Source organism: Elgaria multicarinata, chromosome 7 (assembly GCF_023053635.1).
Source record: "Elgaria multicarinata webbii isolate HBS135686 ecotype San Diego chromosome 7, rElgMul1.1.pri, whole genome shotgun sequence".
In the NCBI taxonomy this organism is placed as follows: domain Eukaryota; kingdom Metazoa; phylum Chordata; class Lepidosauria; order Squamata; family Anguidae; genus Elgaria; species Elgaria multicarinata.
The window spans coordinates 3,348,298-3,365,656 of NC_086177.1; the positions used below are offsets into that span (position 1 = coordinate 3,348,298).

The following is a 17,359-nucleotide window of genomic DNA, read 5'->3' on the forward strand; positions in this document are numbered from 1 at the left end:
CACGGAACTTAGGCGAGCGAATTTCCGCAAGCGAAATCCGGATCGACTCTGAGATCACTGGATGATTTGCAGTAGACCGGCAACCGTTTTGATGATCGCAACATATCGGCTCTCCACCTGTCGTAACTTAGACGTCAGGACCGGCTTGCGCGTGCTGGTCATCCCAAGCGGAGGGCACGACCAGGCGGAGTCTTCTGGCTGAAACAAGAGAGGCGCAAACCACGGCCGGCGCTGCGGCCGCCCACACGCGCTCCTCCGGAGTGGCCGGCTGTGGGAAGGCAGCGCTTCGCCTCGCCTTTCCCTCGGCCTGCCCCCACCGTCACCACCATAACGGTTGATGCGATCAAGAGGTGGCCCCTCAGAAGCTCGACGCCCCCCTCCCGTCTCCATTTGGTTCCTGCTCTGTAGAGGGGCGGGGCGCCGCCGAGACCCTCCCCCTGTGGCGGCCACCGCTTCCCCAGCCGCACCCCGCTGCAGAGCAAGCGAGCCCGGCCAGACTCGCCCTCGAGCCGGAGCCGGAGCCGGAGCCGGAGCCGGAGCGAGGCCGGCAGGTCGTGCGGCGAGAGTTACAGCTACTCAGCGGGGAAGACGGAGCAGCGGCGCACTCCGCGGCCTCAGGCCAGCTTCCGCGGAAATCCAAGCCGGGTCGGCAGCGCCAAGCCGGGTTTCCTTCCTTTTAAATCGCCTTCGTTGAGTATGAAGGGACACGCTGAAACGACGAGTGACGGCACGTGGCCTCCCGCAGAATGGAGACCTTTCGGCATGGGGTACCCAAGAAAAGCGAGCCCGGATCCAAAGGGGCCCGGGGCCCAGGCTCCTTTTCGGCAACCAGCATGCCTTGCTTTGAGGACAAGGTGAAGGTCTCTTAGGGATATTCAGTTTTGCTTTCTTATCTCTTTCACTTTCACTTGACGACATAACAGCAAGTGCTTCCATTTGATCCTTCGCTTTCTTTTCAACTCACGATTCTACTCTAGCTAAGGCTTGTTGGTTCTCTTTCTTTTAAAAACTACTACTCCAACCTTTAGTCGGACTCTCATGCTGTCTCGTGTTGATTATTGTAATATTCTGCTCATTGTTTCCCCCTTTTTTTCCACACTGTAATCACATTATACCTCTATTTGTTTCCTTTCGTATTCTTCGCTAACCCTTATCCGTTGTTATGCATTCTCTTTCATCCGTCCAATTATCTTATTAAACCTCTGCTCCGTTGCAATAGTTGTTACACTTATTATTATTATTATTTATTTATATAGCGCCATCAATGTACATGGTGCTGTACAGAGTAAAACAGTAAATAGCAAGACCCTGCCGCATAGGCTTACATTCTAATAAAATCATAATAAAATAATAAGGAGGGGAAGAGAATGCACCAAACAGGCACAGGGTAGGGTAAAACTAACAGTATAAAGTCAGAACAAAATCAAGTTTTAAAAGCTTTAGGAAAAAGAAAAGTTTTTAGCTGAGCTTTAAAAGCTGCGATTGAACTTGGAACTCCGCCCCCGCCCCCAGGTATCCAGATGCTCCCCTTTCCTCACGCTTTAAGGAGTTGTTAGAAAACTCTTATTATCTCCTTTGCATTTCCTTCTTGATGTACTGTTTGATAAGGGACCCACTGACATGAATGAGAATTCTACAACAGTTGGGAGTGGCTGAAGATTACAGTGGAATGTGCACTGCCCCCAGTCATCTGGATGGGGCTGAGCAAAAATCTGGGACCAAAGCGGGAGTTGGGCCTGAGTAACACTAAAAGGGTAGAGAGTGGGGGGAGAAGGAGGGGGAGGCTCCTCTGGGCAAGAGGAAGTTAGGAAGTGTAAAGTTCAGAGCATGCTGGTAGCCAGACATGTTATGATGAGAGGTTGTAAAGGAACATGGAGAGAAGAATCACCGCAGAATAGCCAGAATCTATGTCTACAACCTTGGCTTAGGCACTCAGATGGCACAGCAGCGACAGGAGCTGAACGGGGGTTGGGGGGCCTTCTCCTGAGGACCAGCTACTTCCTTAAGGAAAACATAGCAGCAGCCACTGCCTGGCATTTAAGGCAGCTCTGTGCAAATTCAACAAGCTAAGAGAAGCTAAGTCAGCTTCTTATTTTGCTCAGGACCACCACCAAAAGAGAAGGGGGGTTCTATCTGCTGCTGTTTTTATATTGCCTCTGATTTTACTGTTCCAGTTTAATTTATTCATTTTATAGTGTTTAATATATTGTTGTAACTTGGGTGGGGGGTTTTAGTGTTAAAATAAATTTATTTTTAATAAAATATTAAAAATAAATCAGTACAAATATTACAATATGTTGAACATGTGAGTCACATTTTAGGAGATATGTGGTTTGTTCTGCCAATACTTAATAGTGTACGTCCAGTTCTAAACAATATTGGTATATATTTATTTTATTCAGTCTCATAAATTGGGCAGCTTCGACATGTTGGACAATACTCAAGCAATTTGTTTTCCGTTTTCACCTCTTGTAAGAACAACGTTCTCCAATGCATCTCTTATGCAGTTGCTAAGAGATTGAGGTGTGAAGCAGCAAGTCCCGTGTTTAAATCTCTGACATGGACACAGTGGGCAGACTTAGGTTGCCTACTCTTTTTTGGCCTTAGACTGTGGCCCCCATACATGGTTAATAATACAGATCTACCTTACAAAATTATTGTAAGAATTTAAAAATGCAAATAATTTTGTGTCATCTAAAAGCATTGCATTAATTTCAAGTATTATTAATAATCTTTCTGTGGTGGTCAAGTATGAAATTGGTTCATGATGGCTGAAAGGCATCTCATTTGTATAGCTCAACAAAAATATTAGGGGATCCAATGGTAGCTTTATTACTATCTTTTTAACTGCTATTTTGATCTTTCAGAATCTCTTGATACAATATTACAGATGTTTAGACTGAAAAAAATCCTACAACTCCTAGCATGCAGGCTGTGACATGTTGGGGATTGTAGGACTTGTTTCTGTCTCAACATGCATAGCGTTGCACCCCTTTACTGAGCAAGTCCAGCAAAGACATGGGGCATTCCCTCCCCTTTTAACATTATAACATAAAGCACTGGGATCTGATATGACTTTTAAAGGTGTAATATACCAATATATCAGCTTGTAATTAGTTTAAAGCAGTTCTCCCTTAAATTAGGACACAAGGATAAATTATTACCATGCTTCTGTGTTGTCATTTCTATTTCTCACTTGGTAAAGGTGAGAAGGACATTGAGAATCCCACCATGAAGCAAAACCCCCACAGGAACAGAACAACTCGTGTGAATTTCCCTAGTGCAAGAGTTTCAATAGAGAGGCCTTTGAAAGCACCTTGGATCAGTGCTTCCAATCTGTGAGCACACTAAGAGGTTAACACAACTCAAACAGATAGCATGGATAATCTTATAATCTCTAACTCTGCTCTTCACTCATCTCACAAACTGCCATAGTTGACTCAGAGTGAAATGGTATATTTCCAGATCAAATGACAATGCAAAAGATATTGTAGTAAAATATGTTATAATAAATATTACATTTATGTGGATCAGTTCTCAGCCTATGCTGCAAGCTGGTACCAATATACTGCCTTTATTTTTCCTTTGTAAGTAAGGATGTGTATATCAAGTACCATAAATATGTTGTGTGTGTTTCCAGCTGGTACCAGAAACACTGGTCCATGGAACTGTTGTAGTAGTAGCCCAGCAGAGCGGAATGGAAATAAAGCAAATTCTCCTCAGACAGACAGTAAATGATTGTAAACTGTGGACTGATTCAGAGATATTTCAATTATTATTATTATTATTATTATTATTATTATTATTATTATTATTTATATAGCACCATCAATGTACATGGTGCTGTACAGATTACACAGTAAATAGCAAGACCCTGCCGCATAGGCTTACAATTTCAAAGTGTGTGTGTGTATATATGTGTGTGTATATAATATATATGTACATATAATCTACATCTTACAAATATAAATTGAGAGGAGAAATAATTAAGTGTGTCTGATGGAAAATAAACTGAAACATGAAAAGAGATTATGTAGCTGTCACAAGCCTGGGGAAGTCTTCAAAAATTATCTATCTCTTTCTGTCAGATTAGGCCCCAGTGTATGAGGTTACCTTTAAAGAAAAGAAAAGAAAAGCTAAATCAGTAAATACTCCCATCGTCCTAGATAAAACTGCCACCTAGTCCCTATTATAAAGAGAGAGAGAAAGGAAGCATAACCAAGAGTTAAAATGGCGTATGTCTATTATTTGACACCAGAAGCCCCAATAACATTCTACCTCCTAGACTACTCTTAACCACTGTAAGCACAAGGTAAAACAACTTGGTAGTGTGTGACAGTTAGAATTTCCATGCAAAACAAAAAGGCCCACCACAACCTCTCACAAGCTATTTCATTTATAAAAGGAAGAAATACAAGCACAGGAGTTACAAAAACAGAAAATAGAAGCATATAATGAGCTGTACTGTTATATTGGTGCAAGTCAAGCAATTAAATTGTAAACCTCAGAAGAAGGAGCAGCTTATGACCTGCATTTCCCAGACATATCATGGCCTCATACTGTGGGTGCTTCCACACAGAGGGCACCTAGAGCTAACGGCATTGTGCAGCTATTCTGATTTTTCTTCCTTAGAGAGCAATCTTGTGGTCCCTGGGAGAGCATCCCAGGAGCCATAGGATCACTCAGAAAATCCCTCTGATGCCAGACCCCACTCAGCTGGCCCAGAGAAAACTGTCAGCTACCTCTCCCAGGTTGGAAAAGCAACCAAGGAGGAGGAGGAAAGGGGATGTTCCAGTGAGTAGGGAGGAGGAGAGACCAGGGTATGAGGTACCCCAAGCTTCCTCCAGCCTCCTTCCCTCCTCTTCAAAAGTGCCTTCACTAGACATGCTGAATAGCCCACCTGGCAAACACAGAGCATAAGGAGGTGAAGATCACTCCATCACTCCTCCCACACTGCCAGCAGGTCATATGAATCTCACAAACCTCCAAGTTCAGAGGCTTCTGAGCAGTGAGGGCACAATCCTCAATGTTTTTCTTTTTTTCTGATAAGAAAAAACATAGAAGTGAAGGGGAAACATGAAAGAGGAGGTACAAACTGAAGATTACAATCCCCAGACACACCCACCCATACAACTTGAAGTTGACAATGTCCAGACCACTGCTCCCATGTACAAATGAAGGCCTATAAAAGCCTCATCTGGAAACCCTAAGATATTCATCACAGCCTGCAACCATAGATTCATCACAGACACAGGAAAGTTGATTATACATAGAGAGAATTTAGGATTCCAACAAAATGCAAAAATCAACTACTCCACAGTAAAAACTCAATTAAGAATGCAATATAAAACCCACCTGTCACAAATCCTAAAATCCAAACTCAACTGTAAAAACACTTTTAAAGCCATCAACACCTATGCAATACCTATCCTCACATGCTCATTCAGAATCATACACTGGTCATACACTGAACTCAAATAAATAAATAAACACAATCACACTGAACTCACAAAACATGGCATGCTCCATCCCAATTCATGCAGTGAAAGAATAACAATCAGCAGGAAAGAAGGAGGAAGAGGTCTGCTAAACAGATAAAATCACTTAGAGAATTCTTTTACACTAAAAACACCCCCATTCATAAAGCCATAGTAAAAGCAGATAAAAATTACACCCCACCCAACCAAGCACTACAAAACGAAGACCAAAGATGACCACTCACACTCACAGAGAAAAAAAGAAAAATGGGCACAACAAGCACTTCATAGGAAGCACTACAACATAATACAGAGCCCACAAATAAACAAAGAACAATCGTACAAATGGCTTAGGAAGGGTGAGCTATTTCCAGAAACAGAAGAATTCCTAATAGCCATACAGGATCAAGTTATAGCAACCAAGAACTACCAAAAATACATCATAAATAACAGTGTAACAACAGATTTATGTAGGAAATTCCATCAATTCCAAGAAACAAGAGGATGTACAACATGTAACAGGAGGATGTGAAATTCTGGCAGGAATTGACTATATGGACAGACACAATACAGCTGCAAAAATAATTCACCAACCACTGGCCATCAAATTCAACCTCATCAAACAACCTCCACCATACCATACATACTCACCCAAAACAATCTTGGAAAATGCAGATAATAAAATAATTCATATGGACAGAATAATTCATATGGACAAAACAATATCCTGCAACTGACCAGACATAACAGTTTTTGACAAAAAAAGAAAAACGTCTTTATGGCATCGACAAAGCAATACCTAATGATAAAAATGTTATAGAAAAGGAAGAGGAAAAGAGAAAGAAATGCACACCACTGGCTATGAAAGTTAAAGAACTATGGGAACAGGAGAAGGTCACAATTATACCATTAGTCAAATCAGCCACTGGCATCACATAAAAAAACCTATACAGACAACCTTCAGAAACTAGGCCTACCAAAATACATCTACGCCAACATCCAGAAAGTGGTCATACTTAAAACATGCTCAATAGTCAGGAAATTCCTGAATCAGTAAAAGGCAGCTTGACTTGGCAAAGCCCATCATTTTCATCTAGAAAAACTGCCATGAGTGAGAAAAGAGGAGAATAACAACAACAACAACAACAACAACAACAACAACAACACAAAGGACAAAGCAGGAGTCTGCCCTTTCTGTTCTTACAGACATTCTAGCCAAATCCAGCCCTCCTTGCTAGAGTTATTCAGTTTAAACTAGATATCTAAATTTCAAAGTATATGTTTTAAGCTAATTTCCTACAGAAATCACACATCCAACCAAAGCAGAATTCCAACAGGATCCTCTTAGAAGGTAGTAAATCTACCACAAGAAGGTCACACAAAAACTATATGCTGTTTTTATATTAACAACTTAAAATTGCTTGTGGAGTTCTACAAACCATGCAAGTGGTCACCAAATCTAGATCTGAAGCTTAGTTTGTAAACCAGTTTCAACTCATTGTTTCAGGTTATGTCTGACTTAGGACATAAGTCCTATAAGTGCAAATAGGAGAGAACACGCAAATAGGAGAGAAGGCAGAGGCAGTGGATTGGCCTACTGGTTGGCGATGTGACATCACCAACCAGTAGGCCAATCCACTGCCTCAGGCTTCTCTCCTATTTGCATAAGTGGCTTGGAGGAGGCCTCTGGGCTTTTATATATATAGATATGCTCTTAATACACTCCAGTTCAGTTCATCTTATGAAATCCAATGATCATCAAAGGGGGGCAGGGAATAAGCAAGGAAAAACATAATAAATGTGATCTCTTAAAAATTGTATCCATGACATATTACCATATAGTGCTGAACTATTTTTTCTGGAAGCCGTTTTACATATTTAACTTGGTTTATTAAGATAAAAGGTAACACAGTTTGTCAGATTCAATATCATTTCTATCAACAAATGTACCAAGGATTCCAACCTCTGTATCTATCTCGAACAGCTACAAACAACACTCACCTTAACACCCAATAGACAATATATTCTATTATCTGCCTACCACAGGAGAACCAACACCTGTTTACAGAAATTTCTTCATATTTCCCTTCTGCTATGGGCACAGTCTGAAACTGGAGAAATAGTAATGCACTGAATGACAAGAACGCTACACCATACAGATAATTTCCCATAATGTACTTGTATTTCAAAATTGGTACCACTAAGAAAACTGTGTATTAAAAATATACTCTGTATCTCTTTCAGCTAATTCTTAATTTGTTTCCTGGTTTGACACCATCACCATCATCATCATTGTAGTATTATTATTACCTCTAAAAATAAATAAAAAGAAGCATTTGTTTCTATGTCCCCGTTGGACTCAAAAACCATACATCCATTTTTTACGAAACTTTTAAGATTTGTTCTACCTCTATCTGGGATGGTTTTAAGCATTGTGAAAATTTCAACCAACATCTTGAATCAAAAAGGCAGCAAACTGAATACATGTTTTTCATGTTTTTAGATATTAAAAACAAAACAAAACACCGAGCCCCAAATACTGGGGGGGGGGGGGGAACCAAGTACGAAAAAAAGAGCAAGCATAGTTTGAAGCCAGGGAAGATTAGTAGGCTGTGTTATACACCTGCCCTCTCCCCTCTGCTATGTGGCAGCTCCATCTAAGGGTGCTTAGATGATCTATAGGGGTAGACCATGGCAGGGGCTGTGCCTAGAAGCTCCATCCGATGAGCGTTTTATTTCATGCTCGTTACTGGGCACTCACGGAGTTTGCTCAGGTCCCTCTGCCTCCCACGCACGTACTGCCCCTTCTGGCCTTCCTTGCTTGACAACCCCCCACCCCCCCGGTTAAATCCAATGTATTTTTAAACTCGGAATCGCTGCTCTCTCCTGCTGTGTGCAGGAGAAGCAGCGCCATTAGAGCAGCGGACTCAATGGGCCTCATGCTCATTCTGTACTTCCTCTTTTGAAAGAGGAAGTAACTGAGGAACGAAAACACAGGTGGAGAAGCAACGGTAGGGAGCGTGTTAACCCCCGATGTGATGGAGCCCTAGGAGTGTGAACAGCCGTGCCTTCACTCAGGCAGGGTAGCCACAATGTGACCAACCATGACAACTGTGTAAGTTTGCTTGAAAACTTCTCTGTATCAAACTAAAAGCAATTCCAACTTACGTAAAGCTGGGTCCAATCACTATAGGGTGACCATATGAAAAGGAGGACAGGGCTCCTGTATCTTTAACAGTTGAATAGAACAGGGAATTTTAGCAGGTGTCATTTGTATGCATGCAGCACCTGGTGAAATTCCCTCTTCATTATAATATTTAAAGCTGTAGGAGTCCTGCCCTCTTTTGTATCTAGTCAGTCTAGTATAGCTCCTGCAGCTTTAAGTGTTGTGATGAAGAGGGAATTTCCCCAGGTGTTGCATGCATACAAATGACACCTGCTGAAATTCCCTGTTCTATTCAACTGTTAAAGATATAGGAGCCCTGTCCTCCTTTTCATATGGTCACCCTAAATCACTAGTTATTATTATTCCACAGCTCGTCTTCCAATTCCTTGCTGATGTATTTGGTTGTGGGGTGTTTGTTTTTTAAAAAAGAAACCTCATGGGCGACCATGCATCTCCCATCTCTGGTAGTTCTTAACTTGTACTACTGCAGAAGTAATACTCGATGCACTTGGCTCTTAAAAGTTTGATACCCAACCTCTGTTCTCAGCATCATTGTTAGAGAGCTTTAGGTGAGAATAAGAGTGATCTTATACAAATAACCTTGGATTTCCTCAGTCTTTGCTAAATCACTCTGTGAAGGTTTGAGGCCTACACAGGCTTGGGTTTGGTTTAAGCCTGAAGGGCCAAAAAATCTCCTGATAGGAGGGGGCATTCCTTGAGTTTCATTTTCCCCTTAAAGGAGTTAAGTTTCATTTCCCCAGTTTTAGGTTACCTGATTGAATGGTTTCAGTTCCGGGGGAGGGTATAAAAAGGGGTGAGGTTAACTATACAGAGAGAGGGGAAGAGTGACAGAGAGCGCTGCAGAGAGAGCCAAGGAGAGAGACTGAGGAAGAACAGCCAAGAGAAGGCTGGAAGGGGCTCCAGGCCAAAGCCTACAGGTGAAAGAGTAGCTAGGCTAAAGGAACTGCATTTTATTTATTTTATTTCTATTTTAAATGCCTTTTAAATACTTACAGCTCTGTTTGAGTAAATGCCTTAAGTTTATTTATCTTTGCCTTATATCATACAACCTAGTAAGTTGTTGTTAAAATCTGGTGTTCAGGAGTGTCATTGACACCATGCCTAAGGCCTAAACCCCACGTTACTAAGAGGGGAAGGTGAAACTTTGATATTGGATGAGAAGAAGGGCTCTTAAAGACGCAAACATCTTTAATAATCAAGGGCTCCAGGTAAAGGAGGAACCTTGACACACTCACATTGTATAATTCTGCTCTATAAATGATTTATAAAATAACTTTCCCCGCAAACATTTCCCCTTTAATGTTCAAAATATTAGGTCACTTCCCCTACTCTGAGTAAAATTTAATGCTGTTTGGGTTGCGTTTTTAAAGGCCATCGGATAACTAAGTGAAGAATTTTCTTCACTAAATTGAATCCTGAATATTTGTATTATTAATTTGTCCAATGTTTTCGTCATCAGTCTTCTGCTTGTGGATCCATTGTTGTTTCCTACTCCTAAGGAAAAACAATCTATTTTATATTTTTGTTGTTGCTGTTGTTTAACAGCAGCTGTTCTATCATACAACACGCCCCCAAATCGCTAAAGAGTTCTTGCACTCCTGCTTGCATTAGGGTTATAAGGCCCATATATGAGGCTGTCATTGAGAGGAAAGCTTGCAATATGATGTGGCAGTTGGGATGCATTAAGGTCCATGTTGTTTGTTGTTTATTCATTCAGTCGTTTCCGACTCTTCATGACTTCATGGACCAGCCCACGCCAGAGCTTTCTGTCGGCTGTCGCCACCCCCAGCTTCCCCAAGGTCAAGTCTGTCACCTCCAGAATATCATCCATCCATCTTGCCCTTGGTCGGCCCCTCTTCCTTTTGCCTTCCACTTTCCCTAGCATCAGCCTCTTCTCCAGGGTATCCTGTCTTCTCATTACGCGGCCAAAGTACTTCAGTTTTGCCTTTAATACCATTCCCTCAAGTGAGCAGTCTGGCTTTATTTCCTGGAGTATGGACTGGTTTGATCTTCTTGCAGTCCACGGCACTCTCAGAATTTTCCTCCAACACCACAGTTCAAAAGCATCTTATTATCACGTTGTTCACATAAAAATTAAAACAAAATGGAGTCAAATGAGAAGGTTTTCTAACACTCTTGGCACTGGAAGTATTCTCCAAGAGTTGTCAATTCAAGCCAATACTAAGATCCTAACTGCATGTTACATATAAACATATGTTAACATCCCACCAATGGCTGCTATTTCTAATGAAAAGCAGTTTCGGGAGGGATTATTTAGAGAACAAAGAAAGAGAAAGGGAAGACCTGCTCTTAACTATTACCCACCTACCACTTCTCCTGCCCGTCATCCCCACACCCCACTCCCACACGAAGTGGCAAAAGTATTTCCCACTGCAAACGTACATTTAAAATTCTGCAGGAGAAAAGGTGACAGTGGGGTGGGGGCAAATTGGAGCAATAATAATAATAGCAGGTTATTCACACTCACCCCTCTTTCTTGTATTATTTTAATCCTTTCTTAAAATACACACCATTTTTTTTTAAAAAAAAATAAAAACCTGCTTCAGATGAGCACTAAATTATTTATTTATTTATTACATTTTTATACTGCCCATCAGCCAAAGCTCTCTGGACAGTGCACAATTAAAAACCATGAAATACAACAAGTATAAATTTAAAACATTAAAACGTTTAAAAGACAATATAAAACCAGCTATATTAAAGACCAGGGAAAGCCTGTTTTAAAAAGGTATGTCTTCAGGGGGCGTTTAAAATATATTACGTATTCAAATAAATGCTGACTCCTCAATGGATGTGAATGTATACATATAGAATCATTAACTCAAAGTAGCAATTTCATCCACGGCTATGAGAGTGACACATTTTACAAACTTATATTGGAGGATATTAAGATAGAGAGAACACGTCTGAGGTAAAGCTCTGAAGTCTACAAATATTTGGGCTGCATTTGCACTAAAATCAGTAGGACAGAAATGTACAGAAATGTGTGCAGAATTCTTAGCTGCTGTAGTTACAGTACAATGATAGAAGAGTTCAACCCTCTACCAACTATGAGAAATAATGAGATCTAGAAATGAATGGACCTGAAAACAAAAAGGGATACATATAGGAAGTGGAAGGAAGGCCAGGCTACAAAAGAAGAGTACAGACAAGTGGCGCAGAAGTGCCGAAATGGTGTCAGGAAGGCTAAAGCTCAGAATGAGCTGAGATTAGCGAGGGATGCTAAAAGCAATAAAAAGGCTTTCTTCAGATATGTGAGTAGTAAAAGACAGAGGAAAGAAATGGTGGTTCAACTGCTTAATGAGGATGGCAAATTGATAACAGATGACAAAGAAAAGGCTGAAGTGCTCAATTCCTACTTTGCCTCGGTCTTCTCCCAAAAGCGGGTCTATGACCCCCCTGGAAAAAGTGAAGCAGAAGTTGAGGGAGCAGGATTACAGTTTGAGATTGATAAACAAATGGTCAAAGAACACCTAATTTCCTTGAATGAGTTCAAATCTCCAGGGCCCGATGAACTGCATCCTAGAGTAATGAAGGAGCTAGCGGAAGAACTCTCAGAACTGCTGTCTATTATCTTTGCAAAATCATGGAAGACAGGTGAGGTGCCGGACGACTGGGGGAGGGCTAACATTGTCCCTATCTTCAAAAAGGGCAAAAAGGAGGAACCTGGGAACTACAGACCAGTCAGTCTGACATCCATCCCTGGGAAAATTCTGGAGCAGATTATAAAGAAGTCAATCTGTAAACACCTTGAAATCAATGCGGTGATCACTAGAAGCCAACATGGATTTGTCAAGAAGAAGTCTTGTCAGACAAATTTGATCTCATTTTTTGATAAGGTAACCTCCCTCGTGGACCGTGGGAATGCTGTGGACGTCATATATCTTGACTTCAGCAAAGCATATGACAAAGTGCCCCATGATATTCTGATTAACAAACTAGCTAAAAGTGGGCTAGATGGAACAACTATTAGGTGGATTCACAGTTGGCTACAGAATCGGACTCAAAGAGTACTTATCAATGGAACCTTCTCAAACTGGGGAGAGGCAACGAGTGGGGTACCGCAGGGCTCAGTCCTGGGCCCAGTGCTCTTCAACATTTTTATTAATTATTTGGACGAGGAGGTGCAGGGAACGCTGATCAAATTTGCAGATGACACAAAATTGGGTGGGATAGCTAATACCCTGGAAGACAGAAACAAACTTCAAAGTGATCTTGATAGGCTGGAGTGCTGGGCTGAAAACAACAGGATGAAATTTAATAGGGATAAATGCCAAGTTCTACATTTAGGAAATAGAAACCAAAGGCACAGTTACAAGATGGGGGTTACTTGGCTCAGCAATACTACAAACGAGAAGGATCTTGGAATTGTTGTAGACTGCAAGCTGAATATGAGCCAACAGTGCGATATGGCTGCAAGAAAGGCAAATGCTATTTTGGGCTGCATTAATAGAAGTATAGCTTCCAAATCACGTGAGGTACTGGTTCCTCTCTATTCGGCCCTGGTTAGGCCTCATCTAGAGTATTGCGTCCAGTTCTGGGCTCCACAATTCAAGAAGGACGCAGACAAGCTCGAGCGTGTTCAGAGGAGGGCAACCAGGATGATCAGGGGTCTGGAAACAAAGCCCTATGAAGAGAGACTGAAAGAACTGGGCATGTTTAGCCTGGAGAAGAGAAGATTGAGGGGAGACATGATAGCACTCTTCAAATACTTAAAAGGTTGTCACACAGAGGAGGGCCAGGATCTCTTCTCGATCCTCCAAGAGTGCAGGACATGGAATAACGAGCTCAAGTTAAAGGAAGCCTGATTCCAGCTGGACATCAAGAAAAACTTCCTGGATGTTAGAGCAGTACGACAATGGAATCAGTTACCAAGGGAGGTTGTGGGCTCTCCCACACTAGAGGCATTCAAGAGGCAGCTGGACAACCATCTGTCAGGGATGCTTTAGGGTGGATTCCTGATTGAGCAGGGGGTTGGACTCAATGGCCTTGTAGGCCCCTTCCAACTCTGCTATTCTATGATTCTATCATAATTTTAAAATTAATCCCCTAAAACACACCCCTTTATATAATTCCTCCTTTAGCAACAAAAAAGTCCCCATTTTCTATGGGACAAAAGATCTATTGATGTTATATCTATGCACGTATATACTATAAATAAGTATAGTAAATGTTTGTCTCCAAAGGAGTTGTAAAAAGTGAATGCAGAATTACTAAAATTTAATCCTAATAGCTTCCAAAAAGCATTCTTTTGGTGTCATCAGGAAAGTCATTTCAAGATGGACATTTATTTTTATATACAGAGCAACTTAACAATGGTTAGACAATAAGGAAATTCAAGAAAGAAAGCCCTTTGTGACTCACCTGCCCAGATGCATTTGGGACTAGCTCATTCCCATTCTGCACTTCTCCATTCTCTGCAAAGACCGGAATGTTGGGGCTAAAAACCATGAGGTCAGTCTTTGCACCAGCCTCCCCAGTTGCAGCTGTCAGGATATGGCTGTGGCGATTTGAATACGACCAGCTGCCCACTTCACTGGCACAAACCAATGTGGCTGTGCCAGGGCCATACACCACTCCCTCCTTGGGCTGACACTGGCATCGCAGGGCCATATATACAATGATCACCAGCAGGAACAAGCTGGACACCGAACAGATAGCGATGATCAAGTAGACATTGGAATTGTCCACCGAGGGCCCTGGGTTCACTCCCAACCCGGGAAGGCGGAGATTGGTGTGAACAGCCTGGGCACTTTCTATTAGTGACACACTGAATGTGGCTGTAACTGACAGCACTGGCTTGCCATGATCCTTCACCAGCACAAGCAGATTCTGGCTGCTACTACCTCCTGCTTCATCCAGAGTGCGTGAAGTACTGATCTCACCACTGTACAGCCCCACATGCCAAGGGCCACTTGCTTCCTCATGCAGCTCATAGCGCAGCCATGCATTGTAGCCTGAGTCAGCATCCAGGGCACGGATCTTGCCCACCACATGCCCAGCTGCCAGTGGGTACACCAGCAGGGTGGGAGCCTCCTCTAACCCAGACACTGCAGGTGGATTGTCATTCTCATCCACAACAAAGACTTGCACAGTCACGTTGCCACACAGGGAAGGCAGCCCGGCATCCTTGGCCCTCACTTGGAACTCCAGCAGCTTCAGCTCCTCATAGTCCAAGGGCTGCAAGGCGTAGAGCTTCCCGCTCTCTGAGTGCACTGAGATGTAGCTTGACAGCGGCCAGAGCTTCTCATCCATCCAGTAGCTCACCAAGGAGTTCTCAGCCACATCTGGGTCTGAGGCAGACACTGTGAAGATGTGGGCACCAGGTGGGTTGTTCTCCTTCACGAAGACAGTGTAGGAGGGCTGAGCAAAGGTAGGTGCATTGTCATTTATGTCACTGACGGGCACAACCATGCTGTTGCTTGTTGACAGCAATGGGTCCCCTTGGTCTTGTGCCATCACCACTAGTGCATATTCAGCCACCTGCTCCCGATCCAAAGGCGCAGCCAACACTAGGGAATAATAATTCTTGAAGTTGGAGATCAGCTTGAAGGGAAGGCCAGGGGGCCACAGGGAGCAGTTTACTTGCCCATTGGCACCAAAGTCTCTGTCAGAAATGCTGAGCAGGGCCACCACTGTCCCCAGTGGGGAGTTCTCCGGCACTGGCACTGACAGAGATGAGACGGACACTTCTGGAGCGTTGTCATTCACATCCAAGACCTCAATCAGAACTTTACAATGTCCTTTCATTGGTGGCACACCTTTGTCTGTTGCCTCTACCCCAATTTCACCCAACTTAATGCTTTCAAAATCAAGTTCTCCATTTAATCTGATTTGACCACTGCTTGGATCTAAATTAAACAAGGCACCTAAATTGTTTGGGTTAACACTTCGAATTGAATATGTAATGTCTTTGTTAATGCCCTCATCAAGATCTGTTGCATTGAGACTGATTATTAATGTTCCTTTTTTCTCATTTTCAAAAAGCTTTATTTTATAAACAGACTGATTAAAAACTGGGGCATTATCATTTGCATCCAGCACGCTGATTCTCAACTGAGCAGTGCCAGTTTGCTCTGGTTTACCCGCATCTGTGGCTGTAAGTAATAAATTATATATGTGGGTTACCTCTCTGTCAAGAGGCTTCCTTAACACAAGAACTAAAGACTCACCATGCTCCTCGTTGTTTTGAACGTCCAAGGTGAAATATCCATTTGGACTGATTTTGTAGCTGAGGTGAGAGTTTGAACCTATATCGTCATCAAAAGCTCCCTCTAGTGGGAAAGATGAGCCTGGAAGTCTAGTCTCAGGAATAATCAGGTTTTGCTCAGCCGCTGTGAATATAGGAGCATTGTCATTGATATCCTTGATCTCCACTTCAATATGGAAGACTCTCAAGGGTTTATCCAGGAGCACCTCCAGATGAATCGTGCATACAGTGATCTTGGCGCATAGCTCCTCGCGGTCTATCCGGGAATTAACAAATAAAATTCCATTCTGTATGTTTACCTCAAAATAGTCTCCACGGCCTTGGGACATCATCCGGAACATCCGGGGCATGAGCTCATCCACTTCTAGCCCCAGGTCTTGGGCGATGCGGCCTACAAAAGTGCCATGCTGGGATTCCTCCGGAACAGAGTACTGCAGCTGCCCACTCCCCATTTCCCAGGCTCTGTGGAATAGAATCAGCTGCAGCATCCAGCTCTTCACCAGGGGCCAATGGTGCAAAACAGCCATAGTAACGGTAGGTTTTACTCCTGCTTTTTTTTTAAAAAAAATTAAAAATTAAATCCACTCAGAATTCAATGGTGTGAAAAAGCCAGTTATCGCACTGCAATATCCATGCCATCCTCCTGTGCTGCTCCCACGGTCTCTTTTTCTTACTGTGTTGCTGGGAGGGGCTTTGATCTTTGAAAAGAACATTTTGCTTTTAGTAGGTAGCGACATCTTGTGACAATCTACGTAAATGCGACACTGATTTTGAGTTTGGATTTCCTTTCATTCTTAAGTTAGTTTCATAACGGTCTTCTAATTTTTTCATTTTTGCCACTTGCTTCTGTTATTTTTAATACTGTTCCTTACAAAGTTAACTTCTGCATTTTTGGATAAATATTTTTAATAATTTTGGATAATCATAATACAGTCAACAGATTGTATGTTTTTGTGATTTTTAATTTTTGTATTTTGTTTTTAAGTGTTTTTATCTTATGTAAACCACCCAGAGAGCTTCAGCTATACAAATGCAAATAATAATAATAATAATAATAATAATAATAATAATAATAATAATAGATTAGGCAATGTATGTAATGGGTTGGGTCCAGACCAGACTTCGTCAAACTTAGAGTAAAACCATTAAAATCAATGTGACAAGTTAGTCATGACTAGATTGTCCCACTGAGTTCAATGGGTCTGCTTGAAATATGACTATGTCTGGATCCGACCTATTGATTTCCATTAGCCAAAATAAGCTTAGATCAAAGTATTGTGGCTCCCAAACGCTTAATTGGTATTGATCTACCTATGTTAGAAGGCATTCATGTAGTATATCACAAGGACATAGTACTCATTTTAGAAATTACACTATGGATATCTATGATACCTCGTCAACAGCTGGTAGCGATTCCTTCACTATATAATTGTAAGGGACCAAGCGGACATTGTAAGGGACCAA

At 42.1% G+C, this 17,359-nt stretch overlaps 2 protein-coding genes across 6 annotated transcripts in view; one reads left to right on the top strand and one right to left on the bottom strand.

Moving 5' to 3' along the window:
- LOC134401298 (protocadherin alpha-3-like) overlaps window positions 1-17,359 on the bottom strand; it is a 248,332-nt gene that overhangs the window by 129,279 nt on the left and 101,694 nt on the right. The window contains exon 1 of one of the 5 annotated variants that reach the window (XM_063130101.1): window positions 14,050-16,486. The exons of the other annotated variants lie outside the window; for them this stretch is intronic. Coding sequence (XP_062986171.1) covers window positions 14,050-16,422 — 2,373 coding nt within the window. The 5' untranslated portion in view covers window positions 16,423-16,486. Of the gene's footprint in view, window positions 1-14,049; window positions 16,487-17,359 lie in introns of those variants that run through there. 5 annotated transcript variants of the gene reach the window in all.
- Window positions 1-17,359, top strand: part of LOC134401301 (histidine--tRNA ligase, cytoplasmic-like) — a 380,518-nt gene that overhangs the window by 108,723 nt on the left and 254,436 nt on the right. The gene's annotated exons all lie outside the window — the stretch shown is intronic.